The 20,157-nt window shown below is 46.1% G+C and overlaps 3 protein-coding genes across 4 annotated transcripts; 1 reads left to right on the top strand and 2 right to left on the bottom strand.

Annotated features, from left to right (window-relative positions):
* Nucleotides 1–6,541: 6,541 nt before the first annotated feature.
* LOC136477232 (L-type lectin-domain containing receptor kinase SIT2-like) lies at nucleotides 6,542–8,535 on the bottom strand. The gene has a single exon (XM_066475339.1). The coding sequence runs from the start codon at nucleotides 8,517–8,519 to the stop codon at nucleotides 6,588–6,590; it is 1,932 nt and encodes a 643-aa protein (XP_066331436.1). The 5' UTR covers nucleotides 8,520–8,535; the 3' UTR covers nucleotides 6,542–6,587.
* A 3,214-nt stretch (nucleotides 8,536–11,749) lies between these two features.
* LOC136477227 (cytochrome c oxidase subunit 6a, mitochondrial-like) lies at nucleotides 11,750–14,370 on the top strand. Its single transcript, XM_066475330.1, has 4 exons — nucleotides 11,750–11,912; nucleotides 12,026–12,132; nucleotides 12,214–12,256; nucleotides 14,060–14,370. Exons 1-4 carry the CDS (start codon nucleotides 11,816–11,818, stop codon nucleotides 14,095–14,097), a joined length of 285 nt encoding a protein of 94 aa, XP_066331427.1. The 5' UTR covers nucleotides 11,750–11,815; the 3' UTR covers nucleotides 14,098–14,370.
* Nucleotides 14,371–14,652: 282 nt separating this feature from the next.
* On the bottom strand, nucleotides 14,653–16,921 carry LOC136477217 (uncharacterized). 2 transcript variants are annotated; one of them, XM_066475311.1, is made up of 2 exons: nucleotides 16,141–16,921; nucleotides 14,653–15,770 (listed from the first exon to the last, which is right to left on the bottom strand). In XM_066475311.1, the coding sequence occupies exon 2, from the start codon at nucleotides 15,588–15,590 to the stop codon at nucleotides 14,937–14,939; it is 654 nt and encodes a 217-aa protein (XP_066331408.1). In that variant the 5' UTR covers nucleotides 15,591–15,770; nucleotides 16,141–16,921; the 3' UTR covers nucleotides 14,653–14,936. The 2 variants fall into 2 exon arrangements, with proteins under 2 accessions (XP_066331408.1, XP_066331417.1); XM_066475320.1 differs by having other exon boundaries at nucleotides 14,653–15,766.
* Between the last annotated feature and the right edge of the window lie 3,236 nt (nucleotides 16,922–20,157).

The following is a 20,157-nucleotide window of genomic DNA, read 5'->3' as shown; positions in this document are numbered from 1 at the left end:
AGAGCTAGAGATGAGCGAAGGGTTGATCCGAGGGGCTTACCTAAGGTTCAGTACGATCACCGCTTCCAGACAGCCTTTCACCTGGACTTCTACTCCAGTGTGATTCTCACCAGGAACCCTATGATTGCCAGGTCTTAGTGGATTGACTGGCAGTACATTATAGAGTTGCAGAAGGCCTCAGTTGATCATGCCATTGCCATTTGCCAGCGCACTGGGGTTTATGAGATCGTGGAGTTCCAGCATGACTGGAACATAGAGGTAGTAGCTCAGTTCTATGCTACTCTGTTTGTTGAGGAGGATGAGCGGCGGATGCACTGGATGCTTGAGGGCCAGTGGTACAGTGTTGACTATGATGTTTTTGCTGCCCAGCTTGGCTTCTCAGAGGACGATCTCTAGAGGGACAGGATCCACACCGAGCAGGTGTTACCCCCTGAGTAGCTTGCATATATGTATCCTCCTGATGGTGAGAGAGGAGCTGTGGGGAAGGTTCTAGGTCTTCACCCTACCTACAGATACCTGGATAGGATGTTCAAGAAGACTATTGACTGCAAGGGTGGAGACAAGGGCAACATTGCAGATTATTCCAGGAACCTACTCCATAGGATGGCACCTGATGCTCGGCCTTTCAGCGTGTTTGACTTTATTTGGTCTGAGATCAGGAGTGTGGGAGAGAGGCCCCTCAAGGGCTGTGGTTTTGCTCCTTATATCATGCATATGATTGAGCAGGTGACTGGGCACACATTCGAGTATGATAAGATTCACAAGGCCCTGAAGATTATTGCAGATCTGCCTGAGACAGGGTTACCTCCAGCAGGACCAGGAGGAGGAGCAGCAGCACCAGAGGCAGATGCACCTGGGAGTGGTGCACTAGCAGGAGCTTCACCTTCACCACGTGCTCCTTCACATTCTACTTCACGCCGTGGCAGTCCTCCCTCACCTATCCGCAGGCTTTTTAGCTCCATATTTGGGATGTGCCGTGACATCCAGACTAGGCAGCAGAAGGAGAGGGAGGCTAGGAGGGAGGACACTCGGACTTTGAAGCAAATTGCTTCTAATCTTGAGCTTGATCCTCCTAGATCTCCTCTATCAGATGAGGCAGCTAGTGAGCCTGAGGCCGAGGAGCAGCAGTAGGCTAGATATGATATAGAGTATGTTGAGTTCATACAGCGACAGCAGCAGCAGCAGGCACCTGAGCACCCTGACACTCTACCACTTCAGGCTCGTGTGCCTACTCACTCTCAGCCACGTCCCAGCACTGCCGACGACTATGCTATAGATTGGTGGAGTGACTTGACAGGTGGTAGCGGCTACTACGGCTCTGGTGGCTATGACCCATCTGGTGCCGGTGGTTCTCGTCCGGCTGGTGTTACCCGCTCTGATGACGAAGATGCTGGGAGAGATGATGATGATGATGAGTAATGCCAGAGATTAGTGACAGCTTGTAGCCCCTTTGTCCTTAGTATGTCATTGTTGGACCTTTATGGTGATAGATGACAAAGGGGGAGAGAGACTGATTAAAGCTTCAGGATAGTTTCATTTGCTTATCTTTGTACCTGAAGATATGTACTGCATGCTGTAGTTTGTTTTTGAGCTTCATTGATTATATCTTGTGAGAGATGAGACTTATGCTTTATCTATGTATCTCTTGAGACATGATCTTTATCTATATATCAGTGGTTTCTGGACTTGAGAAAATTTATAATGAGTGCTATGTGTGAATTACATGTGTCATATTTATTTTCATAAGGACTATGCATGCTAGAATGAAAATATTTGATGTGATGCCTTTATATTTATTCTTGTATGATATATCTTGTCATATGCATCACGGTTTCTCTTTGTCACACACACATGCACTCCACGGATGCAATGATTTAGGGGGAGTCTCCTATTTGTTTTAGTATGTGCAATTGACATTTGAGGTCAGTTTGTGAATTCTAATCATAAGCACATATTAAAGGGGAGCCTCTCATAAATCATTGAACCCAAAAGTTTAAATATTTATATCATTTTGTAAGCTTTAATCAAGTTGTCATCAATCACCAAAAAGAGGGAGATTGAAAGTGCATCTAGCCCTTTAGTGGGTTTTGGATGATTGAATGACAATGTGATTAAAGAACTAACCCGTTTGCTAAGTGTGGACAGGTAATAGGTTATCTCACAGGTACTTAATGAAAGCCAAAATGATGTGTTGTTGTATAAACAATCTAGTTCAAGCACAAGACAACAATACAAATGGAATTCATGTGAAGGCTTATTTATTGTGGGATTTCCATGTACTATGTGAAAGCAAGCTCATGATTATTAGTTAATGAGACATGAGGGATTGCATATGGAATGGTCTCATATTTGAAGCTTGCTAAAGTAAAATGAAAAAGATAACAATACATATGAATGGATGATTCAACAACAAGATGTGACTTGATGGCTTGAGATGGTGAAGATAGCAAGGAAAGGCTTTGAGGTACTAAGCAAGGGTGAAGGGCAAGCGACGGCTTGGCGGCCGAAGAACCTAGCTAGGGTGAAGAAGAAAGTACTTGCATTTAGTTGAGGTACTAATCAAGCTAAGATGGTCATATTGATGTGAAGAATCAAATCTATAATGAAGTATTTGATGGAAGTGACTTGATACATTTGGGATTATTCAAATTTGATGAATGGAATCAAGTCACATGCTCAAGATGGCTTTGCTCAAGTGAAAAGATCAACATCAACTTGTTAGCACCCTTACTTGATGAAGATTGGAAGGGACGGCATCAATTCAAAAGAACAACTCAAGTGGTACAAATTCATATTTCCGTTTATCTTAAGTTTAATAGGTATGCCGTACTACTAAGGGGGATGCATCATGTTGATAGATAATGTTTCATAAGTGCTCAAGCCAACCCATGTGAGGTTTGATTATTTGAGCGACAAAAGTGCTAACTGATTTCTTACTGGTCTGGCAATACCGGACGTGTCCGGTATTTGTCTAGCAGCTGTAAAATTGTTGTTCTCGGGTTGGTTCGTCGGGAGTTCCGACGTAGGTCGGGAGTTCCGACGGTCGGGAGTCCCGGCATGGGTCGGGAGTTCCGACGTCTCGCACTTCAATAGACTTGGAGGTTTCACTGTTCTGGTCATACCGGACATGTCCGGTATTCATACCGGACGTGTCCGGTATGGATGACCAAGAAGCCAACGGCTAGTTTTCAAAAGTCTTGAGGGTCGGGAGTTCCGACGTAAGTCGGGAGTTCCGACGGTCGGGAGTTCCGACATACGTCGGGAGTTCCGACACCTCACTAACTTTAACTCAGTTACATGTTTTTCAAAATTGCTGAGGGTCGGGGGTTCCGACTTGAGTCGGGAGTTCCGACGGTCGGAAGTCCCGACATTCTTCGGGAGTTCCGACGGTCGGAAGTCCCGATATTCTTCGGGAGTTCCGACGCCTCACAACATCACTGTAACTTAGTTACCGTTGGCGCAGTCTGAGTCATACCGGACATGTCCGGTATGCATACCGGACGTGTCCGGTATTGCAACGGCTAGTTTTTCAAAGGGGCTATAAATACCCCCAAGCCTCCACCTTTGGAGGCTGCTGATTCTGCTGAGATAGACACACGTTTTTGAGCCTTGCCAACTCTCCTAAACCCTCTCTTAGTGAGTGTGTGATCCAAATTGCAAAATCAATTTGTGGGTTAAGAGAGAATTTGAAAAAGAGAGCAAGCCACCACTTGAGCACTTGTGCATATTGTCAATCTCGTGATTCGCATTTGTTACTCTTGGACTCTTCGGTCCTAGACGACTAGGCGTCGCCGGAGAGCAACCGAGAGATTGTGGTTGCTTCGGAAAGTTTGTAACGGTTGATTCCGCCGCCTCGGAATCATTTAGTGGAAGGAGGAAAAGGAGTTGGAAAAGACTCCGGCTAGAGTGACCTTCGTGGTATCCTCTAGGGCTGACCTTCGCTGGGTCACCCACAGCCCCCTCAACGGAGAGTAGGACTCAAACGAGTCCGAACTTCGGTAAAACAAATATCGTGTCTCAATTCGCATTTCATTTGATATTTGTGTTGCTTTAGCTATTCTGCAGGTACTCTGTGTATATTACTATCTCTAATAGTTTCCTGCAGTTTGGATTGAAGATAGAAATCAAAAGGAGCAAATTCGGGGCTGTTCCACTGAAGTCGTGAATACCGGACACGTCCGGTATACATACCGGACACGTCTGGTATTAGCCCCTGCACCAAACTGAATTGTATTGTGTTCTAACTCTTTGGTTGCAGGCATTTGGCTCCTAGATTTATTTAGTATCTTTTATATACTCTGTGGCTAACTTGTGAGGGGTGGTACTACTCGTTATTTGGAGTTTCCATTTTTGGAAACTCTATTTACTTATCGTTTCCGCATTTAAAGGTGTTAATTTTCAGAAACGCCTATTCACCCCCCTCTAGGCGGCATCCTAGGTCCTTTCAGCAGTCCATATCAAAGCAGCACATGCATTAACTGCTCGGCAGATGTATACATATATATATATATACATATATATATATATACATATATATATATATATGCATATATATATATACAACGATCAAGTCCTGAGATGGCGTACCGCAGTCGATGGTCTCCTGCCACACCGATGAACAAGCAAGCAGATAAGCCTACGATCTGCTTGCTCATAACGATTAAAATAATCATACTTACTTTGGATTGCATGCATATATGCATATACTACGTCATCAAATCATGCACATGGGGAATTTTCCCTTGCAGCCAATCTATTTTCCCGTGATCTGACTCCAACAACGGCTGGAGGCTTCACCAATCTACACGTGACAACAATCACCCAGAAAGCTTAAGTCAAGTCACGTTCTAATTAATATATATACACATACACCGAAAAGTGCTGGCAGTGCTGACCGCTGAGAAACCAAGGTAGCCGAGTGTGTATATATATACACCGAAACGTGCAGTTGAACGGTGACGTTTAGCGGAGCGGGAACACGACCGGGCCAGGCAAACGGACACGCCATGGGACAGGGACGTGATGGTAATAAATGCAAATCAACGAGTACGCTGTACGTCAAGAAAAATAAATGAACCTGCTGCGCTTTCTCTCTCATCCGTTCGTGCTTATCAAAATAAACCCACGAGTATGAAAAACAACTTAATCTAACAGAACAAACCGTTCGCTAGCATCGTCGTTTGACATCCCCAATTATTTCTACGCACTGCGAAATTTAACTTGAGCGTGTATTCGAGTCCACGAAACTAAGCCACACAGGATTCGCTTATCGCCTCAAGTACTTTTTATTTAAAAAAACTGAGAGACTCGTTTCGAAAATTTTACTTAGGCCTAAATTGTGGTGCTAAACAAGCTCGTAACACTAGGGGTGTTACACCAGGCAACCAATTATATGTCCAGCTTCTACTTCTTCCCGAAACTTCTCAGAATATCTCGGCTCCTCCTCTCATCTCTCACCCCGTCGCTCCTAGCCCCGACGCGGAAGCGCGACACGGACACGGACACGACGACGACGGCGGCCGCAGCCCTCCTCCTCCTCCCCCCCCCCGGCGTGCCGTCCGGCCCAGCATCGCCGCTCACTGCGCCAGGCGCGGTCGGGGCGCGACGGCACGGCTCCGCCCGTGGCCACCGGCGATGGTCGTCCCCGGCCACGACCCGACGCGACCGCCACCCCCCCCCCCCCCTCGTTGCCCGCCGGCATCACTCCCCCCAGCGCCGCCTCCTCCCTCTGATCCGTGTGTGCTACTATGCTCCAGGAAACCCTAGCTGTCCGTGCTACAGGTCCAGGCAGCACAGCGCTGACCCCACCCCGGCGGCGGTGCCCTGCTCCCGCATCGAGACGCTCGCCGGCGACAGCAGCGGCGGCCATCCTCTGCTCTATTTCTTCCTCCTTGACCTCCCTTGGGCTTGGTGCGGTAGCCTAAAAAAATCACCTTTAACTCCTTTGCCACCTTATGTCTCTAATCCCTTGATTTCACTTTTTGTATGTATGTATTATTTTTGCTTACGCATACAGTTCGTGTTCTGAAAAAGAAAAACCTAATCATGTCTCAAAGCTTTCTGTTACTGTTGTGAACATTTTCAAAACATATACAAGCGTATGCCATTGCTCATCATGTACGTACACGAGCAGAGGTCACTGTCTTTTGGGTATGTCTAAATACCAAACTCATTTCTGCTCTGATGAATGTGATGCCTTTGGTGCCTTTGGAAGCAAAGAAATGCCGTTATTTTCAGAGAGAGCAGGAAATTGGAGCACGCCATGTTCCTAGAGATTAAAGAGACGTGTCACCTTTGGTCGTTAGCAGGAGGGTAAGTGCTTAAGCTCCTTTCAGTCGCTCAACTCCCTAGCGAGTAATAGCCCTTTGTATGTTCTGAACCTCGCGCATGTAAAAGTTGTATGTTAAACTTTTCTTATGATAAATCAAAGCCGGACCACCGGTTCTTTTTTTTTAAAAAAAAGCTTGTACAAGCATTTCCTTCCGTTCAAAATTTTTTAAAAAATACTTCTGCTTGTGTAGCTGTGGGCGTTCAAGCATTTCCTACCATTAAAAAGTAAAAAAAAATACTTATGCTTGCGTAGGCGTTCATATTCGATCGCTAAGATTCGTCAGTACTAGCTCTGGGGACGCTGCCCCACCATCTAGATACTGCACAACTTGCCTCATGCTCGGTCTTTCACTGGCCAGAGGGTGTGAGCAAAGCAATCCAAGCTTCAGAGCTAGGCACACCTCTTGCGCGTCATAGTCACCCTGAAGCTTCGAGTCCACTACTTCCATTAGCGATCCACTGAGCCAGTGTCCAAGAACATGGTCCACGAGTGCAAAATCCTCCCTCTCCATGCCCTGCTCAATGGGTCTTCTCCCACATGCCACCTCTAGAAGGAATGCGCCGAAGGCGAAAACATCCGTTGCCGGGTTCGCCTTCCCCGTGCGCATTAGCTCAGGAGCTAGGTACCCCGTGGTGCCGACCACACGAGTTGTATACGACCTCGTACCATGGTCATACAATCTTGCGAGGCCAAAGTCACCGAGCCGGCCGTTCATCTCGTCGTCGAGGAGCACGTTGCTTGGCTTGATGTCTCGGTGCACGATCACTTGTTCCCACTCCTCGTGCAGGTACAGCAGACCTGCCGCGATATCTTTGATGATCCGAAACCTCTGGTCCCAACCTAGGGTGATCTTGCTGCCTTGGTCATATAGAAGTTTCTCGAGGCTACCGTTTGGCATGTACTTGTACACCAAAAGTAGCTCCCCTTTCCGCCGGCAATAGCCAAGCAGCGGCACGAGGTTGCGGTGCCTTAGCCGGCCCATGCTCGCAACCTCGGCGACGAACTCCTTCATCCCTTGCCTCGACTCGTCCGACACCCTCTTCACGGCGACCTCTGCTTTGCATCGTGGAAGCACGCCCCGGTACACCTCGCCGCTGCCGCCTTGCCCGATCAGTCTCTTGTCCGCGAAGCCACCAGTGGCACGGTGCAGGTCCTTGTACGCGAACCGGTGCGCTCCGTACTCGGCCTCCCAGTCCTCACGCAGCTCCGCGTACTCCATCCGCCGGCGAACGTAGACCAGGACGGCGGCGACCGCCACGACAGCAGCTGCCGCGACGGCCGCTATTGGAAGCACGATGGCCAGCACCTTCCGTCGTCTTCCGGGCTTCGAGCTGGGGCGCGGGTAGTCGGGCAGCCGGGAAACGTCGAGCGGCGGCGCGGCGCCGTCCAAGGCGAAGCTCCAGCCGAGCACGTAGTGGCTGCACGCCATGACGCCAGTCGAGGACGAGAAGCCGACGTACGCCTCGGCGGGCACCACTGCGGCGAGGTCGACGGCGCGCGAGAGGAGGGGCTTCTTGGGCCTGGGCATGCCGACGGGCGCCAGCGTCACGTCGAGCACCGTGGAGCGGCCGTCGTAGTCCACCCACACCTGCATCGCCTCGCGGCTGAAGAGGCTCAGGTCGCGGAACACGGAGCCGTCGGCGTCAGCGTCGTCGTAGTAGCCAGCCCTCGCGGCGGTGACGGACCGGAGGCTGTTGACGTCGATGCCGACGTGGTTGTTGTTGATGTCGCCGAACTCGTAGTTGAGCACCGTGTCGAGCTCCACCGCGAGGATGTGGTTGCTGGCCGCCCCGGCGCCGTCGGTGGTGTTGAGGAGGCCCAGGTACTGGAACGGCATGGTGGTGGAGAGGCTCTGGGTGCGCGAGATGAAGAAGGCCAACCCGTGGCTGCTCAGGTGGAGGTACTGCCCGACGATGGCGAACACGAACGACGCGGAGAAGGACCGCACCGTGCCCGTGCCGTTGGACGTCGGCTGGCGGAACAGGAGCGGGGACGGGTGCAGCGCGTGGCCCGTCATGGCCACCGTGCCGTTAGTGAGCACCAGGAGGCCGCTGGGCGCGACACGTGCGGCGCCGTCGAGAGCGAGGCTCGCGCCCGCGAAGCCGTCGTAGGTGAACTGGTTGGTGCCGGCTGATGCCGCGTGCTGCGGGCTAGCTACTAGGAGGACTACAAGCGCGACGAGGGACATGGTTGTAGTGTTCGTTCAAAATGGTTGCGTAGGTAGTGTGCTTCTCTTCGTTTCAGCGTGACGTTCCATGGTTGGGCTCCCGATTTTACAGTCTTGGATTGCTGCACTGCTTCTAGTCAGCATAATCTAGCTTTTCCGGATTCTGAAACCCAAGAAATTTCTGTGGAAAGTCGTTGGTCGGAGGCTGTGAAAAGGATATTGTTAGACTCTTGTGATCGAAGGTCGAAGGATCAACGACAAGGGCCGATCACTGAAGATGCTTTGACTACACTACCAGGGCTGAAATGCTAGGGGCAGATGTCCACCTGCCATGAAGTTATGATACGTGTTCATGCGTATGACGATATGAGACCGTCGCATAAGTACAAAAAGAGCAGTTAAAAAAATTGCATCTCATAAGTTGGATCCTTGCGTATGGTCATGTGTTGTGAATACGTGGGCAGGTACATATGGCTGCCTCACGAAGACAGTTCCTTACTGATTTTTTTTCTTCTTCTCAACAATCCTTGTTAAGATGGACAGTTAGTTGCTACAAGGAAACTATGACTCGTGAGCGTAACATTGTTTGTCGGAGTGGGACTAGTGGAAACAAACTTCGACAAAAATAGCTCCTAAATCGTGGTCTATACATTTTATTTGAGAGTCACATATTTTTAAGCTTCTATTTTACTTAGCGTTTGCTTGAGAGGAGTGAAACGATCATGTCTCTGTTTTTGAAGGATGAGACGGTTCAGTTTCTTGTTTGGTTGAAGGGAACATGACCATCCATGTCCTGCATTTGGGTTGAGGACCCTGAAAAATAGATGAAACTATGATACGTGGAGCCCACATGTCAACATTTTTTTATATTTTCTCCTCTTCTCCGCCTCACCCCTGCTCGCTGAACTCTGAGCTCGGGCTGCCGCCCTCGGTCCAGCGCCGACGAGCTCAAGCCGCCGCCCCCTTGCACCACCCTTAGCCCCGTCACCAGTGAGCTCGCGCTGACCCCCTCCCCCCTCCCCCCAAGCGAGCTCGGGCCGTTGCCCTCGGCCTCACGCCGGCGAGACGTCCTTGGCCCAAGCACCTCTCTTCCACCTCGCACGCGCGTGTCCAGCGACGCTCGTCTCACTTGGGATGACTATGTTCATTATTTTCTAGAGGCATGGGATATCCTACCTGAGATGTCTCCGTTTCTCGAACAAACACAACCTTAGTAGCCAACTTGGGATCAATTCGTGGCGAGAGGACGGTAGGGAACGGCTGAGGTTGGGGCAAGTTTGAAGAGAAGGACGGCAAATAGTGAATGGCAACGCAAAGTCTAGATTAGTAATCTCAAGCGTCAGAGGAACGAGGGAACCAGTGTAAGTTGTAACAATATAAAATAAAAGTATTTTCTTAAATAATTTATCTGGTTGGATAGCAGTAAAGTAAGAACATCTCCAGCAGACACTCTATATGCCATCCTCCATATCTTAATTTGGCTATCCACTCCATAAGATTCTCTATCCACAGTTCAGCATACTCGACTAGCTAAATCTTGTTCTACATGTTTTGTTTGGTATTCAAAATAGCATTAATTGATATCTTTTCTTGATCTTTGAGAATTCAATCGATGTTCTAAAATTCAAATAAATTACAAAAAAACATCCAATTTTAAGGAATTTTAATTTAGGGTTCTTAAGAGGTTTTAAATTATACTACTTGAAATGGGTCCTATGTTATTCATTGTACTAGCAGAAAAATAGGCGTGATTTAGAAGCTTAATATAGTAATGTTTTGTATTCCATCCATTCTAAATTATAAGTTGTTCTGACTTTTTTGTATATCGATTTTGCTATGTATCTAGACATATTGGTATATCTAGATACATAGCAAAGTGGAATGTACTAAAAAAATCAAAATGACTTATAATTTGGAACGGATAGAGTATCTATGAAAGAGGTGACAAATAATGATCTTTTGAAGAAAACAACTTAAACCATCGACTGCCCTATCTGTCAGGCTCATGTCAAAGAAGAACATTATAATTTACTAGCTGTTCTCTTTTGCATAATGAAAATCGTGCGGACTCCAAGAGGCTTTGAGCTCCGCTAGTAGTGTCTTTAGCTTAAATGGACCCACGTGTTATATTTTTTTACGAGACTCAGTTCCAACGTAGATGCTCACATCCACGAGCGTACACTTACCCCTATGAACAAACACGCACATACATCCTATTTTTATGAGCACCTCCGAATAACTAAGTTGGACTTGCAAATCTCGAGATTGACGAAGTCGACGCAGACGCTCACATACACGAGCGCACACTCACCTCTATAAACATACACTGACAAATCTCGAGATTGACGAAGTCACCACAGGCGTCTCGTTGTCGACGGGCACATCGCCTACCACTGAAAGAATGACGTCGTTAAATCCTGATATAAATAAATCCAGAAAAATACTAGCACCACTCGTATTAAATTAAGGACTTAAACACGAATGATAAGGTTCTGCCACAGAGAACCCAACCGACCGAATACACTCAGTTCCCAACTCACGTATCATTGACTCGCCATACATGCAGTGTCCCCATACATTTATCATACTCGTCAAAACGACCAATCATGAATCTTCCAATTCGTTTTTAAAGAACCAAATTTTATTTATTTATCTGGTAACGGACACTGAAATTAAGCCATGAACAATGATTTTTCCTCTGTGGATATTTTCCCTTAATTTTATTACAAACATCTTTCATTTACTTCTTCCCGGTGAAACATTTTTTTTTCGACTAGGAACAGATATATGTTGTGGCAGAAGGAAAAAGTACAAATAGTTTTTTTAGAACAAAATACAAATAGTTTTTTTTAGGGAACAAAGTACTTCCCTCCGTTTTCATTTACTTGTCACCAAACTTTTACTGTAGCAATTTTGACCATACGTTTTTTCCTGCAAAAGATTTTTAAGATACATCAAGTTTTCACATATATGATTCTTCATTTTACATACTTAATTAATGTTATGTACTTTGAAGTATCTAAGATTTTTTAGAAGAAAAAAACAGTCGGTCAAATCTGCTACAGTAAAAGATTGGTGACGAAAACGGAGGGAAGTACAAATAGTTGAGAGGTCAACGGTTTTGAGGTGGCTGCTGCTGTCGGATTACGTGACTTAGCATAAAGCCCACGGCCCAAAAAAAGGCCCAGATTGCTAAGCCCACCAAAACCAGCGGATTAAGAAGGCTGCGAAGGCACTAGCCAGGTCAGCCACGCTCCCCGGAACGAACGACGCAGCCATATTCTCGACTCGTTCCCCAAAAACCAGCGGCACCACCCATGGCTTCGGCGGCGGCGAGATCCGGCCTCCGGTCGCTGGCGGCGCGCGCCGCCCCGTTGAGGCGCCGCATGTCCTCCTCCGTCCACGACGATGCCTGTGCGTACATCTCGCCGCCGTGGTCGCTGACCCCTTTCCGTTCTTCTCTCCTTTTGCGAGACCCGATCGGTTCCTGATTTGGGTTTGGTGCCCTTTGTTTTCCGCGTTCGCAGATGAGACGGCCAAGTGGGAGAAGATCACCTACGCCGGGATCGTGACCTGCACCCTCCTGGCGGCCTACAACCTCTCCAAGGGCCACCCCCACTTCGATGAGCCGCCGGTCAGATCTCGCTCCCGAGTTCTCCGAATCTCTGATTAGATTTGGCCTGAGAATGATATGTTTTTTTTGTTGTTGTTGCAGGCGTACCCCTATCTGCACATCCGCAACAAGGAGTTTCCCTGGGGTATGGACTGTATACCTCATCATTTCGATTTGGCTGCTTGTTTGATTTTATGATATTTGTTCCGTTCCCTTCTGACATTGTTTGATTGAAATGCGTCAGGGATTAATGTTTGATTTGGTGACATGCCATCGGATTAATGTGTAATAGTTTGTGTATCAGAGGCCTCGTATGACATTATAACCTAGCATTTAGTTGGCAGAGTTCTCCAATTGGATATAGGAGTATCGACTTGATTAATTGATTGGATGCATCTGTTTGATAGCTTCACAAATGATATTAAGGTTAAGGGTGCACATTGACATCTTCATTTTCCCCCTTATTTTAGACTGCTTTGTTTTACACAAATATTGCAACACCAGGTGACGGTGTTATGGGATTGTTATCTGTATGACTGTATCTGATAATGAGTGTACTGGCCAGGAACTATCTAGGGAGTAGATACACTGATGGAATTATTTTCATTAGTTTCTCCCGTGTGGCTGTGTGACACTGCAAGAGGTTGTCTTGTCATGTATGACTGTATACTAAAATTCCTTTGCCTCATCTTAAAGGGAAAATGATGGCTTAATTGGGGTTTTGAACATTGAGCGAGTTTTTCAGTATCATTACGGGCTGTTCAATAATTTAGAATTCAAATGGGTCTGGTCCTCTCATTCCATGTTTCACACAAACCACTACGCCATGTGACCTTCTACTATCTACTTCCTCCAAAGTGATGTTTTACTAAGGTTGTCTGAAGTCAACCACTGTAGATTTTGATTGCGACTTCTAATGTAATGTGTCTGTGAAACTACGTTTCAAGATAAACCTATTCGTATCATGTTCAAACGTTCCTGCAAACTCAACACGTAAAAGGTATTTTGTAGTTGAAGTTTGGAATGGTTGACTTCAGACACCCCGAAAGCGTCAATTATTTGTGACTAAGGGGCATAGTTCAATCATGTACGGTTGTTATTATGCAGAGCTAAGCATTTGTTTGCTTGTCATCTTTGATTATTTGCTCTGTTGAGTTACCATTGTACACAGCACTGTACAAATGATAACAGTTGAGCTAATGTCCACCCTGGTTGGTCATTTAATTTGATCCTATCATGTATATGTTGGCAAATTGGCTCTTAACTCTTGAGTACAAACATCTTGAGTACAAACATTCTGTCCTAACAGTCCTGTGGTATCCCATAAGAGTTTAGAATTGAGGCATTCATACATGCTATGTGCCTATATCAAGTGTGTCTTACTTTCTTTTCACCCTTACGTCACACAAATTCCAAAAATACCTCGAAAAGCATGCATTGGTATTTTCATTGTAATCTGTTCCAATGTTGTACTACCTCCATCCCAAAAAGATGCAATTCTAGGTCTGGTCAGAGTCAAACTAACTTAAGTTTGACTGTTATGGAAAATAGTATCCATATTTAAGACTCCAAATAGGTATATTATGAAATATATTCCATGGCAAAGCTAATGAACCTTATTTAGTATGATAAGCATTAATATATTTCTATATAAATTTAGTCAAACTTAGAATTGCATCCTTTTTGGGACTGAGGGAGTAGTATGCAATATATGTTCGCTCCAAACTGCTTTTCCATTATTGTTCATTAAGCACTGCAGCTTTTGTCTTGTATATTTTAATAGAAAAATGCCTTTTAGAATCCAGAGAGTTCTTTTGTATCATCTATGTGAGCAGTAAATATTATTGTGATTTTGGACTGGTTAGAGCAGAAGTGCAGAACACTTCATGTTACCGATTATGAATATTTTTTTTCCATTTCTGATACATCATACAATTGTGTAATGCAGGTCCTGATGGCTTGTTTGAGAAGAAGGACCACCATTGAGCCCTGATTACCACACCTTCAGGAGCTGGTGCATGCTTTAAAGAGTTATCTCGTTGTTTCGGTGATTTTCTTTTCTTTTTGAGACCTATTTGCTGCAACAAGAAATAAGAATGGCCAAACTCTTGTATTCACAGTCAGGTTTTAACTATGTTGTTAGTTGTTACCGGCTTGTTTTCTTTTCTTTCCTGTCCACATCAAACATCACATGTAAGTTGGTCTGTCTTGCCCGGTTTCAGTAAATGGTGTCACAATTATCAAAAAGCTGTTATTACATTCTGATGGCTTCAGATTGCATCATGTGCTCGTGATAATTTCCAAGTTGCTATTGGTACCAACTATCAAGGCAGAAAATAATTGTTTGTTTTGTTTATTTCCTGCAAAAATCCCAACTTAGGACCCTTTTGAAATGCTGGATTTCCACCCCCCCCCCTTGTTTTCTGCGTTTTGTTTTCATTGAAATGTGTCGTTTCCTGTGCTAAATTGTAGTTTAGGAATGGTGAGACATCGTCAGGAATTATTGCTGCACGAAAAAGACAATGCTTCGGACAGTAGCATCTCCCATTCTGGTGGTAGGACATCTGAGCAAAAACAAAAATAACCGGTCTGTACAAGGTGGAGAACTGGAGATAAACTAAATTCAGTTTTGTAATGCGCGCTTCTGTCTGAGCACGCTGTACAATCAGCATGAAAAAATAGAGTTCTCCCGTTCTCGGTAGCATTGTGCGTTCTCATGTCGAGATGCCATGTCCAGAGTCATCCGTGTTGGTAGGTTTCTCCTCTGCTCCAGGTACCCCTAGAGCGAAACTGTTCGCAACATCACCAGCTGTTCCGGGAAAGTTTTAACCAGTTGTTCCTCTGTCACGCAACGACGCCACATCAACAGATGAAATGTTGTTCAGGGCAGAAGCAGAACCACTCAGGGTTGGAACAGTGCCATTGCCATCTGCTGCACCTGCACCGCCAGTCGCATTGCGCAGTAGAACGTCAGCACCATCTTGCACAGTGCCGGTGCCGTTCACCGGAGGAACAATGCTTATGTTCAGTCCATTCTGAGTTCCTCCTTGCACGGCCTTGGGATCGTCCTCACGGCTGCCGTCTTGTGACTGGAAATCTATGCCATCGTCCTCTTCATCAGCGGCAACGGCGAGGCCGTCGTCCGCGTCGTCAACGTCACCATCATCCTCATCGCCCTCTCGGTCCTCTTCGTCGCCAGCCTTGCTCAGAGGATCATCCGACGACTCGCCGGCCCCAGCAATGCCATCGACGGAGGCGTGCCCTGCGAAGTGGACGAATCCCTTCCTGCCCAGCCGGCGCCGCGACGGCTCGGCGTCACTTCTGCCGGTCTCCACAGACACTGGCCGTCGCTCGCCGTACGAATGCGTGAGCTGGTACACGATCCAGATGGCGACGGCGACGAGCAGGAACGCCTGGAAACTGTGGCTTGCCCGGAGCTTCTTGCTTCTGTGGCTCCTGCCTGACGATTGCCTCAGCATGGTGTGCTGGTTTTCTTTCAACAGTCGTTTTTTTTTGTTTCAGCCAGGGCAGTCAATAGTGTTTTTCTCTCACAACAAACCAGTATCAGCAGGACTTATCAGCCCAGAACCAACCAACGAACAGGCCGAGTGTGTGGAGACTGGAAACTTGTACTTCAAGTGTTGGCTCTGCACACCTAGCTTCAAGTACCATGCAAAGAAAAAAAATTCAAGAGCAGCAAGAAACATGTGAACTTCAGTCTGACGATGAACTATATGCACTGCACTCCAAGTCTCCAGAGAAACTATTACATGCTCAATGTCAATGCTGCTCAAGCAATGCAGGAGAATCAAAGACAGAGTGCTTATAGCTATGTTCCCTTAAACCCGGCTTGATCCGCTTCTTTTTTCCATCCAGAATAGTATTTTCCTCTCACAAATTTCTCTAGATTCATCTAGATTTCTTCAAATTCCTCCAACCGAACGGGGCCAAGAAAAAACTAAACCGAGCTAGGAAACAACTAGTAGTTGTAAAAAAAGATGCAAGTTAACCGACGGAAAGAGTGCTTACCAGAGAGCACGGAAGGACTGCTGAAAAGCTTTGCTGCTTTCCTGGATCACATTCACCGCAGAAGCGCAGATCAGGGAGAAATGTGGGGTGTGGAACTGCGGTCCATAGGAAGACCCTGTCTTCCTGCGTTCCTCGCAAGGACACTGCGACTGAGAGGAAGGAACTGAAGTGAAACCAACCGCCTTCACGAGCTGATGCTCCAGGCCTTTACTGGCTCTGTGTGCCCTGTCGGTTTGGGAGAGGACGAAGACCAGCAAGACACCATGAATGCATGCCGACCGAGAAGCGAGTACGGAGCTAGCATATACTACTACTACTGTTGCGATGAAGCCCAGACAATCAGAGTAAACACATGAGACAGAGGGAGAGAGACAGAGCTAGCGAGGTCTGAACCGATGGTGCCCCAAACGGCGTGTGGATGACCATGAGCGCAGCGAATCGGATCGAGCAAGGTCACCCGATCTCCAAAAGCTGGAGGCCCAGAGCTCGAAAGGAGGAGGGTTTGGTTTTAGGTGACGCGTGTCGGTCAAACCGTCAAGGCAGCGGGGTCGGTGGTGTGGTGGTTCTGGTTCGGCACCGGCATCATGTGCTCGCCATGACGCCGGCCGAGGAGGAGAGACGAAAGAGGGGACATTTGTTTTGTGCGTCCGATGCGCATTGCATTTGCATGTCAGGTGCCGAGGTGCCACCACTTTCAGCTGCGTGAGTGAAAGATCATGATCTCTCTGTGGCGCGTCGCAGCTTGGACGAAGTTTCAAGCTCGACCATGGTCTCTGTGCAGAGGAATTACACAGCTTTGCCCTCGTGCACTGCATGTAAAATTGCCTGGCAATAATGCCATAACCTGAGACACCGCCCCCCTACCCTCCCTTCTCCCTCCCATGCGTAGATTCAATGAAATGGTGCCTACCCTCTCGATTTCATCTGGGTTTCTTCCTTCTCACTTCTGTCCCTGTCCTGTCCTTAGGCTACAAGGGGTACCCTGTCAGCCCCCTCACTTCCCACCTTGGTCCATCTTTTGCCCCTACACCTTCATTGCCACCCTTAACAATCAGGTGATACGAGCAATTATATAGTGGGTGAATAGGTTGCTACCCTTGGAAAAAACTCGCAGACGTAGACAATCATCGAATGATCAGCCTAGGTCACACAGTCCTCTGTCTGATCATACGTTGTTCACCTGGTCACTGAGACAAAGTCACCTCTGCCCTAGAAACAATATCAATGGACAATCCGCCGAGGTGAACCCTATCATTAGGTACATGCTCTAGAGCAGTTTGCCAGCGCATTTTAAGTCCGATCTCGACCAATCCAACTTATTTAATATCCTGGGGCCACTTTCCACCATGAATTCAGCTAAGAGTTAGCCTCTTATGCATCCACATGCTTTCGATTCGACTCTCTCAAGTTAACCACCTTGGACCCCCTTAATAGTATAGCCAAAGGAAAACAAAGCCATAATACATACACTACTACCTAATGCTCCCATGTATCTAGCTTGGATTCACTCTACATTGTCCTTAGTCTTCACAACTATCCTTTGCGCCATGCTTCGATCAATCACCAAGTCTAGGGGGGCAGGGGGCCACGATATTTGTGGCCATTCTCATTGTTACTAAGTTAGTTGCATTAACCACTTAATTAAAAAAAATATGTTAGTAACAATGTGTGTGCTCATCAAAATCCTATAATCACCAAAATGGGGCCAGACGCGTACATCATCATAGTCCAGGTCTCCTCGAACTTCAAAACCGAGGCAAATTGTCTCCCTCGACTCTCAAGACCGTATAAGTTACCTCCCTTGTCTAGTTAAAAGTGATTTTCAAGGTAGTCTTGTCATTTTTTAATTAAAAGGATCGTATAAACACTTAATAAGTATATAAAACACAAAAAATACCTATTATCTTTTAAACATTTTGAGAAAAAAAATCCTCGAGATTGGGACATGAGAAACCCGAACAAAATATTTAGACAACACAAAAATATATACATAAGCTCCCAAAAAATAATTTCTACTCTAATAAAATGGAAAATATATCCACACAAAATGGAAAATTCCCAAAACATTCTAATCAATATCTAACCGTGGTTTAGAAACTTTCCTCGATAAAAATATAAGATGTGGCTAGCATGAATGCAACATAATGTTGAATGAATTTATTCATGTTGGTTGCAACTTATGTTCTTGTTATGGAAAGTTTTTAAAACACGTTTAGGAATTGATTATAGTTTTTGAGATATTTCAGTTTTTTTGGATATTCCCTATTTCCCTAGAGCCAAACCTAATTTCTTGAAGCTTCTAGATATATGTTCACGAGCTCTAAATATTTTATTTGATTTGATCATGTTGAAATCTATCTCTAGAATTATACTCAAAACTTTTATATGCTTACAAATATTTTTTTGTGACTTAGAAAACTTATCAGATATTTATGAAAAGTTTTTAGTTTTAAAAATAATAGATCCACCTTGAAACCTACTTCTAACCGGGGCAGGAAGGTAGGTTAAATGGTTTTGAGAGTTGGAGGATGTCGCTTACAGGGTTTTATAGTTCAAAGAGAAAGTTTGGACTATGAGATAGTCCACGTGATAAAAAAGGATTTTTCTCGCATCCTAAAACCTTTTTCCTTTAAGGTGATGTAGATATTGGACAACTGGCATTGAATTGGGCACCGATATCAAATCCGATTAGTATTGGAAATGAGCTAGGTACCAAATCTGGATGTAGATGAAATTGTTATTTGGAGTCTGGGACATGAAAAATACCAAATCATGTTTGACAGTACATTTCATCAAATTGGGAATTCAGCTCCTTCGACGAGATGCGTGAGGACGTACGACGGCAGGCACGGAGAGGCACCTTTTTGCGTGGAGCTCGGAAGGCACGAAGAGCGGCGGCGGCGGAGCGGGGTCCCGCGTGGAGCTGGGATTCGCGACCCTCTCCGTGCCCCGGCACGGCCCAGACAACATCGAGCGCGAGGAAGAAGCGGATCCAGATGTGACCGGACTTGAGGAAGAAGGGGATCCCGGCACTCGGCGGTGGCCGGACTTGAGGAAGAAGGGGATCTCGCACTCAACGGTGCCCGGGCTTGAGGAAGAAGGGGATCCCAGACTTGAGGAAGAAGGCCGGACTTGAACAAGCTCCTCCGTCCTCCCTCATGCGAGCTCTCCCGCCGGGAGTCGGCGGGGAACAGTCGCGGCGTGAGCTCTCCTCCGTCCTCCCCTCAGTGAGCTGTCCAGCGCGATCTCTGGTGGTGGCGGCGGCGGTGGTCCAACGGTTATGGCGGTTCGATACTGCTTCATGGCTTTGGTTTCTGTCCAATATGGTATCGAGGGGGAGTAGTTTTAGCTGTAGGGGTGTTTGGTTTGGACGTCTAAAATTTTTATCACATCGAATGTTTGACACATGCATAGAGTATTAAATATAGACTAATTACGAAACTAATTGCATAACTTACGACTAATTTGCGAGACGGATCTTTTAAGCCTAATTAATCCATGATTTGACAACGTGGTGCTACAGTAAACATGTGCTAATGATAGATTAATTAGACTTAAAAAATTCATCTTGAAAATTAGCCTCCATCTATGTAATTGATTTTATAATTAATCTATATTTAATGCTCTTTATTAGTATCTAAATATTTGATGTGACATGAATTTTAGGAGCGACTAAAGAACCAAACATCCCGATAGTCGAATGCCTTGTACTGAGGGATCAATGCCATTTCGCGATGCCAAACACACCCGGCCTAAGTTTTAAGTTTTTTCACCCTTTCTCCATCACATTAATTTTTGGACGAATGCATGGAGCATTAAATGTAGGTAAAAAAATAACTAATTGCACAGTTTGGTTGTAAATCACAAGACGAATCTTTTGAGCCTAGTTAGTCCATGATCGGACAAAGTTTGTCAAATACAAATAAAACGTGCTACAGTATCCAGATTACAAAAAATTACGATCTAAACAAGGCCCCGAACAGTAGAATTGGAAAAACTCAATTCCAATTTCAAATT

Source organism: Miscanthus floridulus, chromosome 1, assembly GCF_019320115.1.
Source record: "Miscanthus floridulus cultivar M001 chromosome 1, ASM1932011v1, whole genome shotgun sequence".
In the NCBI taxonomy this organism is placed as follows: domain Eukaryota; kingdom Viridiplantae; phylum Streptophyta; class Magnoliopsida; order Poales; family Poaceae; genus Miscanthus; species Miscanthus floridulus.
This window is presented reverse-complemented; position numbering and strand designations above follow the sequence as displayed.